This window comes from Nothobranchius furzeri, chromosome 15 (assembly GCF_043380555.1).
Source record: "Nothobranchius furzeri strain GRZ-AD chromosome 15, NfurGRZ-RIMD1, whole genome shotgun sequence".
Lineage (NCBI taxonomy): Eukaryota > Metazoa > Chordata > Actinopteri > Cyprinodontiformes > Nothobranchiidae > Nothobranchius > Nothobranchius furzeri.
In genome coordinates this window covers 46,629,867-46,648,068 of record NC_091755.1, presented here as the reverse complement: position 1 = coordinate 46,648,068, position 18,202 = coordinate 46,629,867, and the positions used below count along the sequence as shown (strand labels likewise).

Here is an 18,202-nt window from a genome sequence, read left to right as displayed (position 1 = left end):
TTCACACAGCCAGATGCACAAGTCAGGTGTGGCTGAGTTCATTACGACGGCGAGGTGTGAGCCTTGAACCTGCTTCTTGCACGTTCACACGCTGGTGGTGCTAAGCCACAGCTGCCCAGAGCACACCGACAGCGGCAGGGTTGCAGGTTCACATCCCATCAGTCATTGTGTCCTTGGGTTAGGGTCGGCAGCCTCGCCTCTGTCGGTGCGCCCCAGGGCGGCTGTGGCCACAGTCCGCCTCATCACCACCAAGGTGAAGGACTGGTTAGTTGTAAAGCACCTTGGGGGGACCCTAGGCCATTTACCATTCAAATAGATGAACACACACACACACACACACACACACACACACACACACACACACACACACACACACACACACACATTGGGCTTCTTCACTGCTCGCCTGTTTTTTATGTGAACAAACTGAGAAGTAAGAAAGAATATTTTCTCTTTAGTAGCTGAAACACAAACCAGGATAAGGAGCTACAAGACACGCTAGTGTTAGCATTGCTAATGCTAACACTAGCATTTGCTAATGCTAACACTTGGTGTTGATGTGGACAACCGGTGTCCAATGGAAAAACACCTTTTACAGAAAGTGTGGCAAGCCATTTACTCATATAATGGACCATCAACAGTCTCCTGTTTGTGGCGCTCTGCGGGCTCAGAGGGACGGAAAGGAGTCTTCTGTGAGGAAGGTTGCATGAGGGATGAAGATGAGTAGCAGCTGGAGGACGGATGGAACACTGTTCACATCCAGCCCTTCTAAACTTCTCCTCCCTCATTTCTTGTTGTTTGAGCAGCTCTTCCTCTCAGACCTCTGATCTCTCCTCCTCTTCATCACCACGTCCGACCACATTCCTCAGTGTTATTATCCTGCCTCTCCTCCCTTCTGTTTTATCTGCAGTCCTTTCTCATCCTTGTCCTCCTCTTTGTCATTATTTACTTCACTCCTCAAGGCGACATCCTAATTTTTTGATCTCCTCCTCCTCATTCATCCTGTCATCTGTTTTTATCTCCTCCTTTAAGCCCCGTGGACCCGTGCAGCTACAGCTTTTCTTCATCACTCTGTCATTCGGTCCTCCTCCTCTCATTAGTGTTTCTAAATGTTTCACCTTCTCCTCCTCCATCCATGCGCTCCCTCGTTCCGGCCAACGCCCCCTCATCAGCACAATCTGAGCCGTGTTTTGGATCTCGGCGTCCCTCTGCCGCCGTGTCGTTGCTTCCTGCAGCAGCGTGTGCAGCCGGTGACCTGCAGAGACTCTGCTGAAGACTCAGCCCGCTCTGCTGCAGGTGGGGGGGGGGGGGGGGGGTCTGGCGCTGGTGCAGCTTTGCGACAGAAGACAGAGGGAGTCATTATTTTTAGCAACGCCCAGAATCTGTTGACGAAGCAGACAAAACGATGCAAATGATACGGAGGAAACAGCATCTGCACCGAGAACTGGACTTTCTTCATGTGTGTTATCCATGGAGGAGACTCTGTAATCCAAACTGGTGAAACACATCCCAGTTCTCCCAGTAGATTCAGTTAAAGCGACACATTAAAGCCTTTTGATGACGAAAACTGTAGAAGACAGAATTAATAACGTGTTTCCCTTTTAGGCAGAGATAAATCATCATCAGCGACTCATACAGGAATAATAACGGTTCCGTTTTAGATCGTGTTACGTGTCCGTCCACCCGTTGAGGTCAGCTCAAAACATCCCAGCTCCCTCTTTGGGGATTCCCAGGAGTTCCCAGGTCGACGGGGTTATGTTTTCCTTCCGGGAGGTGTTGTAGGTAAATGTGTAAACCACACCTTTAATCAGGAGCAGCAGCTCCGCTCTCAGCTGATGAAGCTCCTCCCGTTTCCCGTCAGGCTGAGCCCGGATTCCACACGGAGGAGGAACGATCCACGCGTGCGCAGGATCTTGTTTCAGCGATGATCCACTTCTCACAGCTTGAGATGAGGGTTGGAAACGAGCGAAGCTCCGATCCGTCTGTCCTCCACTCAGTCTCCTACTCTGGGGTCACGCCTCCTCCCTCTTGTGGTCGTCCGTCAGTTTCCTCGACCTCCCCGAGTCTGGCCTCGCCCATAAGGCCGCGTTGCCATGGGAGACTGCATCCCTGTCCACCTTTTCTGTTCCAAATTGGCGCTAGGGCAACGCAGTGCACATGTCATTGCAACTCTGCCCCCAGAAGTAATTATAAAACCTCAAAACTTTATTGTCCTGCATAGACATAGACCAGGAGTCGGCAACCTGTTCCCATCAAAGAGCCATTATTACCCGTTTCCCACAGTAAAGAAAACACTGGGAGCCACAGCAGCCGCGGCGTTGTGGGCGGGGCCCACCCTCAGACAGCAGAGCGCTGCTCACAACAGGTGACAGCAGCCGGTACCGGTCACTCGTGTACGTCAAAGTTATCTTTCATAAGACGATAATCAATAAAATGATTTAGATAAAGTGGATCCAGAAGTTGTAGCCCGTCTCTGCCGACAATATTTAGATATTTTTCACCCTGTTGGTGGTTTTACTGAGCAGGTGCCACTTTTGTCACACGTTTCTTTTTAAAACATGTTTAGACTGTTCAGAATACAAATCCAGGCTCTGTCACGTTTGATTGTTGTAATTAAACTTTGTAGGTGGGGAAGGTCAGAAAAGGATCCGATCATTTTGTTTTTCACTCGTTTACAGCGACGGAGATAACGGCGCAGTGCGCCTGGCTCTGGTGTTAATCACGTTAAATTATATCTCTTTGCAACAATTTTCACAAGAAAACAGAACAGTTAAAAGCAGGGCTTGTGTTGACCGGACAGTTCCCGTATTTGACCGTTTATTTTGACGGAGAAAGAATAGAAAGAATTTCCCCGACGCATGCAGACGAACTGACACTTTATTCTTCACACATCGCAGATGTAGCTAAATCACTCAAGAAAAGATTCCCATCTGAACATCTGAGCTGGACACTGCTCAGCGCAGCTCGCTGTCAGCTTGTACTACATAAGGTGCACAGCGAGCTGAGGATGTGGAGAGGGGCTTGGAGCGCGTCGCAGAACCAGAGCGCATGCGGGAAGATTCCTCTGACTGAAGCGAGACTTGTCACTCAGAAAATGTTCCCTGATTATGAAACTTTGGCAGAATAGCGCTTGTTCCTGTCTCCAATGTGGCGACACATGCCATTATATTGGGCAGTATAAGGTACACCTGTGCACTACTCATGATGTCAGATCACCGTCTTGATGTGGCACACCTGTGAGGTGGGATGGATTATCTCAGGAAAGCAGAAGTGCTCACTATCACACATTTAGACTGATTTGTGAACAATGTTTGAGAGAAATGGTAATATTGTGTATCTGGAATGAATTTTAGATCTTTAAGTCCATCTCATGAAAAATCGGAGCAGAAACAAAGGTGTTGCGTTTATATTTTTGTTGTGTATATTACACACACACACACACACATATATATACATACAGTGTATATATATGTATATACATATATACATACATATATATACATTAGGGGTAAGCTACCATGGGCTGATGTCCCAGGCAGCATGATGGGATGCGCAAACGTTGACTAGAGCGTTAAATAATCTGTTGAACAAATTCTTGGTGTATTTTTTGTTAAATATGTGAAACAATTACATCTTTTTATCGTTGATTTGGCCTCATTTTATTATTCTAACAAACAAAAATATCATATCAGGGAAATAAAACATAAAACAAAACGTTTTACAAAGAGACCGTCACACAAACCGTCCGTCTGATCGGCGATGGGCTGGTTCCATCTTGGTGCTGGTTCTGCCCCAGGTCAGGTTCTTCTGCTTCGGGCTCACGTCCAGAACCTCAGCTCATCGCCGCTCCTCCCAGGTTTAATATTCACGAAGCCCACAAAGCAAACACTCACCTTTGCCGAGCTTGTTTGGCATTCACAGGAAGTGATGCGGTTGCCATGGCGACACTGAGTGCCGAGTGCATCCAGGAGGCAGAAGACTTTTACCTTGTTTCTGTTGTTCCTGTTGGGTTTGTGGGGAAGATGGAGGAACGTGGGGGTGGAACCGTCTCAGAGGGGTTCCTCTGGAGGCGGAGCTGCTGGAGGTCGCTGATGAAGCTGATGTCACCAGCGGGGCCGCTCCATCACTGATGTCATCAGCATGAACTGAAATCATGGTTATGTAACATGATTACTCAGCAAAAAACACACAACGGCTCGTCTAAATAGGAGCAGTGGACTGTTTATTATGGTCTGTGTTCAGGGTTCTCCTCTTCAGATGAAAAGCCTCCCGCTCCACAGACCTCCTCGTGTCATTTGATTTATGTTTTCATGCATCGATTAGAAATGAAGGTGAACATGTACCAGGTGCGTAGCCCGCCACCCGAAGGGTTAAGGCTGATGCTGCTGTTGTCGAGCGTGCACGTGGGACGCCTCCCTGAAGCCTCCATCAGGCTGAGGCGCAGAAACGGTCTCGGGTTTGAAACCTGGACGAGAGCAGCAGACGGAACCGATCTGTGTTGAGTTTCACCGACGTCACTTCCTGTTGAGTCGCCGGGGCTCCTGCCTCCTTCATACTCACCTTCACAGCCATGACTCATCCTGGGGGGGCGGGGGCCAAATGATGACGACGTCCTGAAGTCGACCCGCCGCCGCGTCGTTACTCTGAACGGATTTAACCGTTTTAAGAGACCGACTCTTGTTTCTGCCTCCTGATGGACGAGTGAGATCGCCGTCGGGTGGCAGGAAGTCACTTACTGAAGCCAAACACAAAACATGATCCAGAGTGGCGCTCCAGCTGGAACCAGAACCAGTGAAATGATCCAGACTGTAAACCCGTTGGTTGGTTCTGGTTCCTCAGACCCAAAGAATCTGTCAGCACCGCCGTTGTTTTTCAGGGACTGTAAGAAAAACGAGGAGCCTCTTTGCTGCTGAATTTATTTTTAGCCTCGCCAGCAGCATGGCTCCGGGGATGGCAGTGCCAGTCGGACTCAAACCCACACTCATTACTGGACGGGTGTCTGCGAAATCCTCCACAACCAGGCTCCAATCAACTATTTATCTACCAGGAATCAAACATTTATTCAGCAGTTTAGAGAAAACAGGAAGTGGATTTTACCATCAAGACAAACAGTCAAAGACTCTAAAGATGGAGCTGGTTCTGGTTGTCAGGAGTAACCAGTTCCATCCAGTAGACCAGCAGCGGAGAGAGAACGTCTCATCACTTATGGAACAATCTGTCCCGAAACTCCTCCTGCAGCACGTTGATCAGCGCGTCGGAGAGCTTTACGGGATCTGAGAACACGACTGATGCTCTGAGAAGGTGGAAACCAACATGTTTACGTTTAAAGTCCAAAAGAGAAACAAGAAGAGAAAACCGGAAAAGCAGCAGCAGGTCCGATGGTTCCGCTGGGTTTGATGGAGACATGAGGAGTGAAAGCAGCTTCACTTCCTGTTTGGAGCGGCGGTGGATCAGGTGATGGGTCAGGGCAGCCGTGTGATTGGCTGAAACTGTTGGCGGCCTAATCAGACATTAATAATGTGATTTTGTGAGTTCAAGTTTTAGATTAAATCACTTTATTCCGTCAGAAAATGTGTGATCTGCTGTTTGGGAGCTGTACAACAACCAGGTCTTGTAGCCCCGCCCACCTCAAGTAGACTTCCCAGTAGAAATGTAATCCAGAGTCTAGACGGGTCACGGGAAGCTGGACCTTGCAGGACCGGACTGGAGTTCTGATCTCGTTGATTACCGTTTCAATTGGAAGATTTAAATGAGCTGTCGGTGGTAACCATGGCGACACAGATGTTTTACTGTCGGCAGCTTTAACATTTCTGTTGATCTTGGTTCTCCTGCTGTGTAGTTCTGAGCATGGAGGATGAGTGGCTCTTATAGGACGCTAGCTCGGCCGTGCACGTGCCTTGTTTCACGTGCACAGCGGAGACTGATGAAGCATCACAGACTAATGTGTTACCCGGCTCAGCCGTTAATCACACACACACACATTATTAATTATGAAAGACACACACACAATGACCGTGTGTGTGTGTGTGTGAGTGTGTGTGTGTGTGTGTGCGTGTGTGTGTGTGTGTGTGTGTGTGTGCGTGTGTGTGTGTGTGTGTGCTTGTGTGTGTGTGTGTTCCGAGGTTGATAAATCAAAGTTCCCACGTCGGACTCGCTCCAGTTTATAAAGTCTGGAGTCTGATAGCTGGAGGCTACGGAGGCCCACAGGGGACATGTGCGCCAGGATTAAAACCTTCTGATGAAACTGTTAGCTTCGTTTAAGAGTCGTGATTAAAACCTTCGGACCGCCGGGCTCGGCTCGAGCTGCTGCGGGTCAGAGAGCTGGACCCGAGCAGAACTGCTGATCCGGTAGACGTCCTCGCCGTCTCCTCTCAACCCCGCTGACCCCTCTGTCCACGCCTCCTCACGAGTAACCTCTGACTCTGAACGGTTTGGGTGATCTGAATAATATTCTGGGTTCGTCAGAGCTTCCAGCAGCCTGAAGGACATCGCCAACTAAATCAACCGTTTGAATTTCTGAATGCAAATGAGATTTCATAAGAGACTTCTCGTCTAACGGCGGCGGTACTTAAGCCGTCAGAGCAGACCACCCGCTGTTCTTCTGCACCGCCTCCACCTGCAAGCTTTCAGGCTCCCTGCGGTGTTCTCCTGTGGGCGGGGACGAGGTCAGAGCTGAAAAGGTTTCCAACATTCCCAGGAATTCATTCAGCCGCAGCGACGGCACAAAACCCTCCGCTGGGCTGGACCCCATCCTGGTTCCACACGTATGCTGCCTTTGTGCTGCAGGTAGTCATTAGGCCATTAGTAAGTGACCGGATCCGACAAAGAGCCCAGAACCGGCAGAACCGGCAGCAGAAAAGCTTCAAACGGACGTCTGCAGGACACCGGGCAGCCGACTAAAGACAGACGAGCGGTCAACAGGAACCAGAAGTCTGTCTTCAGAGGCGTCAAAATAAAGGCAGACAGCATCTGGAGTCCGGGTTTTAATGTGACGGTCACAACGGACAGGAAGTGACTCCCAGTGAGATGAGGCTGGAATCCCAGTCTGACTCCAGTGAGGAGGAGGAGAAGGAAGAGCGGGAGGAACGGATGGATGAACAGATGCAGAGACACGGATGTGATCAAAGACATCAGAACACCCGCTTTAACCTGCATGATGTTCCTGTTGGGACGTCCACCTGAGCTGCAGAGCCCCAAGGGGGCGGGGCTAAATCACAAACACGAGGATGCTTGTGGTACGGTGTCTGTAAAATAATTATCACTTATTTATTTATTTATTTATTTATTTATTTATGCTGCATTTATTATAGGAAGAGTTGGAATGAAGTCCACAACCCTCTAAAGGAGCAGAAACACTGATGGAGTTTTCATGCAGAGGTCACCTGAAGTTTACCGAGTGACCTCGATGAGAGGCGCTCTGCCAAAGGAGGCTGCGGGGGGGGGGGGGGGGGGGGGCATAAATCAAACGCACCTCCCCTGCATCTGGCTCAGCTTCAGGTGCTGGAGGTGAAGCTGCAAGGTGTCGCTACCCAGAATGCCTTTCTCGAGGTTTCACGGGCGTTACACTGAAGCTGGACGTGCTTCGTGGTATTTTTACTTTAACGATCATCATGTGACTCATTTGTGGAAAAAAAGCTCTGGCGCTCCTGTTTCAGAGAAAAGAGGTTTGGGGGGCAGGGATATAAGTGCTACTCATTAATATTCATGATATGCAAGCATATGCTGTCTGATTGGCTAACAGCAGTGCAACACGTCTACTGCCTTCGTTCTTTCTTGGGTACAAAATAATATTAATAATAATGAAAATAATATTATTTATAATAGCAATAATAATAACAATAATAATAATAATAATAATATTAAGAATAATAATTATTATTATTAAAATAATTATAATATATTAATAATAATAACAATGATAATATAATATTAATATTAATAATAATAACGATTATTATTAAGTAATTATAATAATATTAATAATAACAATAATAATAATATTAATATTAATAATAATGATTATTATTATTATTATTAAAATAATTATAATAATATTAATAATAACAATGATAATAATAATGATGATGATGATGATGAAGATAATAACGACACCTTTTGAAGAACAAGACAAATGGAAACAGTGTTCCCTCGCCCGGACGCGGGTCACCAGAGCCCCCCTCTGGAGTTGGGGTACGTTGGTGAATGTCTGGTGGCCGGGCACCGCCCAAAGAGGAAACGTGAGTCCCCCTTTCAATGAAACGGGCTGTTAGGTCCCTGTATGACCGGTGTCAGAGGTTGGTGCGCATAGCCGGCAGTAAGTCAGGCTTGTTCCCAGTGAGAGTTGGACTCCGCCAAGGCTGTCCTTTGACACCGATTCTGTTCATAACCTTTATGGACAGGATTTCTAGGTGCAGCCAAGGTGTGGAGGGCATCCGTTTTGGTGGCCTGAGGATCAGGTCTCTGCTTTTTGCAGATGATGTGGACCTGTTGGCTTCATCAGAACGTGATCTTCAGCTTTCGCTGGAGGGGTTCGCAGCCGAGTGTGAAGCAGCTGGGATGAGAATCAACTCCTCTAAATCTGAGACCATGGTCTTGATTCAGAAAATGGTAGAATGCCTTCTCCGGGTCAGGGATGAGGTCCTGCCCCGAGTGGAGGAGTTTAAGTATCTCAGGGTCTTGTTCATGAGTGAGGGAAAACTGGAGCGTGAGATCGATAGGTGGATTGGTGCTGCATCTGCAGTGATGCGGGCGTTGTACCGGTCTGTTGTGGTGAAGAGAGAGCTGAGTCAGAAGGTAAAGCTCTCGATTTACCGGTCGATCTACGTTCCTACCCTCACCTATGGTCACGAGCTGTGGGTGGCAACTGAAAGAAAGAGATCGCGGATACAAGCGGCCGAAATGAGTTTTCTCTGAAGAGTGGCTGGGCTCTCCTTTAAAGATAGGGTGAGAAGCTCAGTCATTCGGGAGGGGCTCGGAGTAGACCCGCTGCTCCTCCACATTGAGAGGAGCCAGTTGAGGTGGCTCGGGCATCTGGTCAGGATGCCTCCTGGATGCCTCCCTGGTGAGGTTTTCCGGGCACGTCCAACTAGGAGGAGACCTAAAGGTAGACCCAGGCCACACTGGAGGGACTATGTCTCTCACCTGGCCAGGGAACGCCTCGGGATTCCCCCGAAGGAGCTGGCCCAAGGGGCTGGGGAGAGGGAAGTCTGGGCCTCTCGCCTTAGGCTACTGCCCCCACGACCCGACTCTGGATAAGCGGATGAAAATGGATGAATAATAATATTAATGATAATAATAACAACAATAATAATAATAATAATAATAATAATAATAATAACAATAATAATAATAATAACAATGATGATGATGATTACGGACCAATTCTGGACTCGGCAAATTGGAACCACCGTGGCAGTCGTTGACCTCTGAGTGAGATTTTGGAAGATTCACTTAAATCCGAGGAGCTGATGCTGAGACCGTGGTACCGGGTCAGAAGTTCTGACCCATCTTTACAAAATGTTCAGAACTCAGTGCGGTCTCTTCAAAGATAGTATTAGAAACACACACACAAACACACAATTTCATGCTGAGCTCGTCACATACATAACACACACACACACACACACACACACACACACACATACACACACATTCACACACACACACACACACTGCTGTTGCCATGACTCACCCCCATGTGACTGTGTGTGTGTGTGTGTGTGTGTGTGTGTGTGTGTGTGTGTGTGTGTGTGTGTGTGTGTGTGTGTGTGTGTGTGTGTGTGTGTGTGTGTGTGTGTGTGTGTGTGCCCACGTTAGCATCCCTGCCAGCTTCACGGTGTCTCAGATTAACATTAAAGAGCCTCGTTGATGATGGCCGCCACGCAGGTTTCTCCTCCTCTTCAAACTCAGTCAGCAGGTCTGCGACTCATCAATAAACAGATTGATCATGTATCGGTGCCGTCTATGGAGGGTGGAGCAACTAGAGCTGTGGGCGGAGTTTCAAATGATGTGATGGAAATCTGTCTTTAACTTAATTTGTGTTTCAAATTTAGACTTTCTCTATAATCACAAAACCAACGTAAAAGTCTCGTATATCTGCTGGCATGCTTTTATTTTGCCGTGCCATCCTATCGATGCACACTTCCTGCCCATCCCAAAGCCAAACTCTCTTGAGTCTTCTGGTGTTTTAAAAAGTTAAGAATGAAAACACAAACAGACTCTTTTGTTTGCAGCTTTTCTGTTTTGTTAAGCAGCTCAACTCTGCCCCCTGCTGACCTGACCCCGTCACTGCATCTCCTCAAAAACACCAACTTCTGCTATTCTCCAGTTAAAACGTGTCTGTAAACACACGTTAGACAACCTGCTGCTGGTCCAAGTTCGTGTTTCTGAAGGTTTTCTAAATCTAAAACCATTACCAGATCACGGAGAACAGCTGAAGTGAATAAATGGCGTCGGTTGGTTCTCTTATTTTGACGAGCTGCAGTGTGTTTTATTCTGAAAAGACTTAAATGCAACAAACCCGACTCAGCGAGTAATCGTGGTCAATAGTTGCTATTCTACTGTAATCGGGCCTTTTTGTTGTTTGGGCCGAGTTTCTGTTTCCGTGGGCGGGGTTAAGGTTTGTGGGCGGGGTTTCCATTGGCTGATCCAGATGAAACAGAACCAGACGGGGTTTTGTTTCATGTAGTTCTGGTTAAGCTGGGTATGATCTTCTCTGGATGGCAGGTTCTACAGGGTTCTGGTTCAGTTCGGTTCATTCTTTGGACCCATTTTTCTGACTTGGTGCCGTTGATCCAAATTGTATGTTTTGACCTGAATCCGTGGAGTTTCCTTTGATTCTGTCTGGTTCTGGTGGCGTTTAGTCTGGACCGTTCGGACCGGTTTGGTCGGGTTTGTCTGCAGCTGATATTTTATTTTCAGTTAGATTTTTTTCAGTTTGACCAGAAACCTTCATCTTCCTCATCCTCTCTCTGCTTCTCCATCAGTGTGGAGGGAGACCCTCAGTGTCCGGAGGCCATCGCGTTTTCTGATTCATCCTTCGGCCACCCGCCTCCCTTCCATCGCTATAGCAACAGTCCCCTCACCAGCCCCGTTGACCCCTACGGCCCCATCCCCACCAGTGGGCCCCTGGGAGGCTCTCGCCCACAGACACAGGTACCGACCCACAGTCCTCACCCTGCAGTCAGCAGTAGGTGGTGTTGGTTTCTGCCTCCTTTACATCTTTGATCATTACTTTGAAGCATCTGGAAAGGTCCCTCCGCTGCTTCTCGAATGTGTTTTCAAACGAACACCTGAGCATTCTGAGAGCAGACTAACGTTTAATAAACACGACTAAACTGTTGGCTTGTTTCCTGCTGCAGGGCAGCTCCCCCATCTCACCCCCCAGCCCAGCGAGCCTCGCCTGGGCTCAGCGCAGCAGACATCAGCCAGCCAGCCTGGCGCTCCGCAAGCAAGAGGAGGAGGAGAGCAAACGCTGCAAGGCGCTTTCTGACAGCTATGAGCTCTCTACGGACCTCCAGGACAAGAAGGTACAACACGACACGCCGTCGTGGTCCGTCAGCCTGCAGGCCAGAACACCTGAAACGGTTCCAGAACCTGAATCCAACCCCGGGAATCCTCACGTGTAGACCAGGACATCCCTGGAGAGGGGGTTTGCTTGAACCTGCTATTTAAAGGATCAAAAAGCACAAAATTAAACAATAACAAAGATAAATATTAAGTAAAACATTACAATAACTTAGTCTTTAAACACATTTAGTTATTTTTCTGTTGGCATCTTCATCCGGTTTCTTATTTTTTACTAATGTTTCTTCTTTTGGTTGCCCTGACGCCACCTGGCAGGTGGAGATGTTGGAGAGGAAGTACGGGGGGCAGTTTGTGTCTCGGCGGGCCGCCCGGACAATCCAGACGGCCTTCAGACGATACCGCATGAACAAAAAGTTTGAGAGGTTACGAAGCTCTGCCTCGGAAAGCAGGATGACCCGCCGCATCATCCTGTCCAACATGAGAATGCAGGTATGCGGTGCTGCAGCACAAACCAACACCAGATCAGCTGAGAGGCTTTTGTTCTGACAGCAGCTGAATGTCTCTGTCTGGGCTCAGTACTCGTTTGATGAGCGGCAGCCACAGGGTCCAGGATCAGCGGGACAACAGGGTTCAGACGACACCGGAGACGACTCCTTCTCCAAACAGGTAGGCGCCATTTATTTACCTAGTAATGGCAGCAGAAGACCAGGAAACCCAGTTAAATAGATCAGGGTGTCGTCTGCATAGAGGCTGATATCTGACGGGTTCCTCATCACCCAAAGGTCAAGTCTCTGGCCGACTCCATGGACGACTCCCTCACCTGCCAGTCCGGACGGGAAGACTCACAAGATGTTGGGGGAGAAGGCGAGGAGGATGAGGATGAGGAGGGAGATGAGGAAGAGGAAGAGGAGGAGGAAGAGGGGGAGGAAGATGAGGAGGAAGATGAAGATGATTACCGGCAGTGCGGGTGGCGTGACACAAACACGGCCTCCCGACGCGTGGCTGGCCGGGTGGAAGGAGGCAGGGGAGGAGCCATGCATGAGGACAGCACCGCCACTTCCTTCAGTGATGTCACCCTCTACATGGATGATGGCTGCCTCCCCTCCTCACCCCTGTCCCGCCCTGCCTCCAGCTCAGACACAGACTACTGGGGGGGAGGAGGAGGAGCAGGGGGGAGGGAGGACAGCAGAGAGACGGAGGGAGGCAGCAATGCCAGCCGGAGGAGCAGCACCCCCTGTACAGAGTGTCGGGGGGAGTACAGAGGGAGGGCGGGGGGAGGAGGGGGGGGACACCTCCCCGTCCTGACCATCGAACCTCCCAGCGACAGTTCGGTGGACATGAGTGACAGGTGAGGACGCCTGCAGACGTTTAGCGTTCGATGATTTTTTTTTTTTTTGGTGACTTTTTTTCTCGCTAACGAACAGAATTGTGTCTCCAGGTCAGAACGGGGGTCAATCGGACGTCTGGTGTATGAACAGGACCCCTCGGGGGTGGACAGGGGAGGAGAAAGGGGGCGAGGGGGAAGGGAAGAGGGTGAGAGTGGAGAGGAGGAGCGAGGAGGAGGAGGGGAAGGAAGCAGCGAAGCCGACTCGCCACAAGGAACCATCAAACACAAACCAAACAGCCGCTCGGTCGCCATGGCGCAGGGGCAGACCCGTAGCCCGGCTAACGTCCCCCTGCCCATACCGTCAGCCCGGACACTCCCATCTTACCCCCTCCAGCACCCCCACACTCACCCACACCCCTCACCCATCCCTCACCTCCCCACCATCCTCCACCACCACCCCCAGTACGGCCAGCCACACATCCTGCACATGCACCACGGACACGCCAGCAGCCCCTACATGCAGCACCCGCATCACTTCGCCCCGCATCACTACCACCACCTGCCTCACGCTTACCCAGAGCCCCCATCGTCCCCGCTGCCCTCTCCGGTTCCTCCCCTCACACCTCTGTCACAGGTGCCACCACCACTTACTCCCTCCCCGCTGTCCTCCTCCTCTTCCTCCATGCTTCAGAACATGGAGGCCCAGCAGCAGCACCTCGCCCACCACCCACACCTCCACCACCACCACCACCACCTGCTCTGCTCAGACGGAGACAACGAGAGCGTTAACTCCACCACCACCAACTCCAACGACGACACCACGGTCAACAACTGCAGCTCCGGGTCCTCGTCGCGCGACAGCCTGCGGGAGCCAATCACAGGAGCCCCGCTGGGAAAGCAGACGTATCAGAGAGAGAGCCGCCACAGCTGGGACTCGCCCGCCTTCAATAATGACGTAGTGCAGCGGCGGCAGTACCGCATCGGACTCAACCTGTTCAACAAGTAAGTTGACAGGGCTCCGGAAACTCCTGAAGCGGTCCTCGCCGGTTCCTGGGTTCCTTACCTGCTGCCTTTAATGCTTTAGGACGTTTTCTGCAACAGTTCTCCGGACTTTTTAAAGGTTTTCTGAGGCGTTTCCACTAGTAACAGGCGCCAGGTGCACACCCCTTTTAAAGAACAAACTGGTGAGGTTCCGTCCGACCATGCCAGAGTAAAAACTTGTAGACTGTCGCTGATTGGCTAGGGGGAGGAGTCACCCAGGCTCTCCCGTACACAGCAGACTGTTCCACATCGCCACCTATCTGCCATTGTTGTGTTGTGTTTGTGTCGATTTCAGATCACATGACCATGCTGCCCCACTAGAGCTCTGTCTCGATTTTAATGCAAAAGCTCTCAAACCGCTAGAGCTGGTACCGGTGGAAAAGGGCTTTAGTGGGTTTGAGAGGAGTCCTGGTACCAGACCACGAGGCTCTCCTCTTCACTTAGCTGGGAACACAAAAGATGGAGCTCTGTAGTGGAAATGTCTGAGGACGTTTTTAGCTTAAGAGCAGAAGCCAAACAGCAAATGAAAGTAAAGGCCATGTTTGTGCTGGTGTGCAGGAAGCCGGAGAAGGGGATCCAGTACCTGATTGAGAAGGGCTTCGTGTCGGACACTCCGGTGGGAATCGCCAGGTTCATCCTGGAGAGGAAAGGTCTGAGCCGGCAGATGATCGGAGAGTTCCTGGGCAGCCGGCAGCAGTTCAACAAGGACGTCCTCGAGTGAGTGCAGCGGGCCGAGTCTCTGCTCCGGCGTTCAAGGCAGCTTCCAATTCAAAAAGAGATTTTAGTTTTAGAAAACTGAAGTTTGGGGGAGTTTAAATCCTGGCGGGTCAGAAAAGTTTTATTAGATCAGCTTTTAAAGATGTTCATCATCCTAACCTAACAGACATAAACGAACGGTTCTTTTAGGTTTATGCAAAAATACTTCACCTGTGTTAACGTAGGCTCCGCCCTCTCTTCTGTGGGTCGGGAGGGTCGGTTGACCCGGTTGGTTCTAGTTCTGAGGACAGTTTTTAATCCGATCCCTAAAACATCTGACAGCTAGACGGGTCTACGGTTAGAACCGCTACTCGGCACTTTTCAGTTAGAAGGGAAAAGCCCGGCAAGTGAAACATCTTCAAAACTCATCTGAGCTGGACTGGTTCACAGCCCCCGTGACCCACTCCCGACCCAACAGGACCGGAGGGATTTAAGGATGCAAAATGATTTGTCAGGATTTAAAAGGAACCGTCTCCTAGAAGCTGTGAGATTGGCCATGTTCCTGAGACTCAGCCCTGAGGGACGCCACAGCTTGCCAACGCTAGATGAGTTAGCTCCTGTCGGACACAAGTGAGTTTAAACCTGTACGTTTAAAAGAGTTGTTCTTCTCTCTGGGAAGTTGTGTCCTGGATGAGATGGACTTCTCTGGGATGGACCTGGACGAAGCTCTGAGAAAGTTCCAGGCTCAGATCAAAGTTCAGGGAGAAGCTCAGCGGGTGGAGCGGCTGGTGGAGGCCTTCAGGTATGAAACTCAGCTGCAGCCCAGAGTTCTGGTCAGCTGATGTGTCCTAAATGTCATCTCTTTGGTTCTCCATCTGCAGCCAGAGGTACTGCGTCTGCAACCCGGTACTGATCCGCCAGTTCCAGAACCCAGACACAATCTTCATCCTGGCCTTCGCCATCATCCTCCTCAACACGGACATGTACAGCCCCAACGTCAAGCCTGAACGCAAGATGAAGCTGGAGGACTTCATCAAGAACCTGCGTGGTGAGCCGGTCCAGCCAGTCTTCTGTCAGTGACGAACCCAATTAGCCTGGTTCTGACCCGTGTATCTGCCAGGTGTCGATAATGGGCAGGACATCCCCCGAGACCTGCTGGTGGCCATCTATGGACGGATCCAGAAATGGGAGCTGAGGACCAACGATGACCACGTGTCCCAGGTCCAGGCGGTGGAGAGGATGGTGGTCGGCAAGAAACCAGTAAGACGTCTGTCCGTGTCGAGCTGAGCGGCCCGGTCCGACAGCTGCTGGCTGATGTGACAGGACCGCCGGGTTTGGTTAGAACCGAACATTTAATGCAGAAAAGGTCAAATGTTCAACTCAGCAGCATCAGATTCAGGTGGATCCCCGGGTCCGCCGGCCTGAGCGCGACGTGTGAAATAGCCTACCGACCGTTACCGTTATGGTTTACGACCGTCGTCAGCAACAGGAAGTGGTAAACAGCTGTTTGTGTTCCAGGTTCTGTCGCTGCCGCATCGTCGGCTGGTCTGCTGCTGTCAGCTGTTTGAGGTTCCAGATCCAAACCGAGCTCAGAGGAGCGGCGTCCATCAGAGGGAGGTCTTCCTGTTCAACGACCTGCTCATGGTGTGTGCGTGTGTGTGTGTGCGTGTGTGTGTGTGTGTGTGTGTGTGTGCGTGCGTGCGTGCGTGCGTGCGTGCGTGCGCGTGTGTGTGTGTTCCTACATCCTGCATGTTTTGAAGTCAAAGGTTTCAGATGTGTCATCTTTCTTGGTTATGAGATTAAAACGGATGTTCTTGCCCCCCCCCCCCCCCCCCCCCCCCCCCAGGTGACAAAGATCTTCCAGAAGAAGAAGACTTCCGTGACGTACAGCTTCAGACAGTCATTCCCATTGCTCGACATGCAGGTCCACACCTTCCAAAACACCTGTAAGCATAGCTGTCTCTCTGCTTGTCCTCTTGGTTGTCCACCTGGGTGTCCACCTGGGTGTCCACCTGGGTGTCCACCTGGTTGTCCACCTGGTTGTCCACCTGGGTGTCCACCTGGTTGTCCACCTGGTTGTCCACCTGGGTGTCCACCTGGTTGTCCACCTGGGTGTCCACCTGGGTGTCCACCTGTCCCAGCTGCTCACTCAGCTCTTTATTCTTTAGGCCCATCAGGTTTTATCTTCTAGGAAATCTGTTTCAGACGTTCCTCGTGTTCCATCCGTTCGCATCAGGTCTGAGTCTGGTCTCCATGGTGACCCTTATGAGCCACAGGTCGGGCATCGAGCATCGATTGGAACTGGGATTAACTGTCAGTTTTTCCCAGAATTGTTCAAATTGTTTTATTTCGATTCCTAATTTCGATTCCCAGGCTGCCGACCGGAAGAAGAATCTGCGGCCGATCTCTGAAGAAACGCCATCTGCAGATTCTGATGGTCTTTCAGACGCGATCACACCGGCTGTCTGTCTACTCTGCAGCCCGCAGAGAGCCTGAGCGGCATCCAGGCGTCCCCCTTCCCTCACACTGCTCAGGCGTGCAGCTGCAAAAATGTAAACAAACACGTCTGCCCAACGTTTACTCCATGATGGAAGCTTTCATTTCTGCGTCAAAAAACGCGTCGCGGAGGAAGCTCGTTAAAATGCGTCGGCGCGGTGGACGTAAGGAGCTTTAAAGAGCGAAGTCTGGGCGGCGTGAGGAGAGTTTGTCTCACTGCAGGAAGAAAAGCACACACGGCGCGTCACCGGTGTGTGTGTGTGTGTGTACTTTATCAGAGAGACGGTTGTGACATATGTTTGTGTTTCTCGCTCAGACTACCCTCACGGTATCCGTTTGACGTCGGCGAATCCAGGAGGGGAGAGGAAGGTTCTGATCGTCTTCACAGCTCCGAGCCAGCAGGACCGAGCGCGATTCACCTCTGACCTCCGGGAGAGCATCGCTGAGGTCCAGGAGATGGAGAAGTACAGGGTGGAGTGTGAGTGTTACCGTGGCAACAGCAACGGTTAGGGTCATGAAGATACCCGTCTGAACCAGTCATCGGACTGATCGCTTCCCTGCTCTGGTTCTGCCTGCAGCCGAACTCGAGAAGCAGAAAGGTGGGATGCGTCCAGGTATCCTAGCAGGGTCAGGAGGCATGGGGGCGCCAGGGGGCGGAGCCGGCCCTGGAGGAGGGGCCGTGAAGGGCGAGGTGGTGAACGGCATCCTGGGTAGGCCGAGCCTTGATGACACGTATGCCTCAGTGGATGGACTCAAACGCACGGCGCTCAGCTCCTCGCTCCGGGATCTCTCAGAGACGGGTAAGGACTCTGAGCTGTCTCCCTCCCAGCTGTCTCACCTTCCTGTAGTCCGGTGAAGTGATCTGGATCATTTTTCCAGATCTTCTGACGGTTTTTACCGTTTCTCTTTAGACCTTGGCTCTTTTTTTTTTTTTTTTTTTGCAGTTTCAGTTTGTGTTTCAGCTCAGTCTTACACACATTAGTCTGGTTTGTGAGAAGTTTTCAGACAGATTCTGAGATTCTGCGTCGAGGGCTGGATTAGGACTTTTGCACAGAGGTGACGCAGAAATTCGCTTCCTGAGGATCCATTTTTATACGACTCAGATGAACATCTGTG

The 18,202-nt window shown here is 50.5% G+C and overlaps 1 protein-coding gene across 1 annotated transcript in view; it reads left to right on the top strand.

Moving 5' to 3' along the window:
- LOC107391501 (IQ motif and SEC7 domain-containing protein 2) overlaps positions 1 to 18,202 on the top strand; it is a 96,590-nt gene that overhangs the window by 75,468 nt on the left and 2,920 nt on the right. Inside the window, exons 2-15 of the mRNA XM_054746272.2 lie at positions 10,986 to 11,154; positions 11,361 to 11,528; positions 11,842 to 12,015; positions 12,103 to 12,192; positions 12,309 to 12,874; positions 12,965 to 13,855; positions 14,453 to 14,611; positions 15,270 to 15,392; positions 15,472 to 15,638; positions 15,711 to 15,850; positions 16,109 to 16,234; positions 16,437 to 16,536; positions 17,403 to 17,564; positions 17,665 to 17,886. Coding sequence (XP_054602247.2) covers positions 10,986 to 11,154; positions 11,361 to 11,528; positions 11,842 to 12,015; positions 12,103 to 12,192; positions 12,309 to 12,874; positions 12,965 to 13,855; positions 14,453 to 14,611; positions 15,270 to 15,392; positions 15,472 to 15,638; positions 15,711 to 15,850; positions 16,109 to 16,234; positions 16,437 to 16,536; positions 17,403 to 17,564; positions 17,665 to 17,886 — 3,257 coding nt within the window. The remainder of the gene's footprint in view (positions 1 to 10,985; positions 11,155 to 11,360; positions 11,529 to 11,841; positions 12,016 to 12,102; positions 12,193 to 12,308; positions 12,875 to 12,964; positions 13,856 to 14,452; positions 14,612 to 15,269; positions 15,393 to 15,471; positions 15,639 to 15,710; positions 15,851 to 16,108; positions 16,235 to 16,436; positions 16,537 to 17,402; positions 17,565 to 17,664; positions 17,887 to 18,202) is intronic.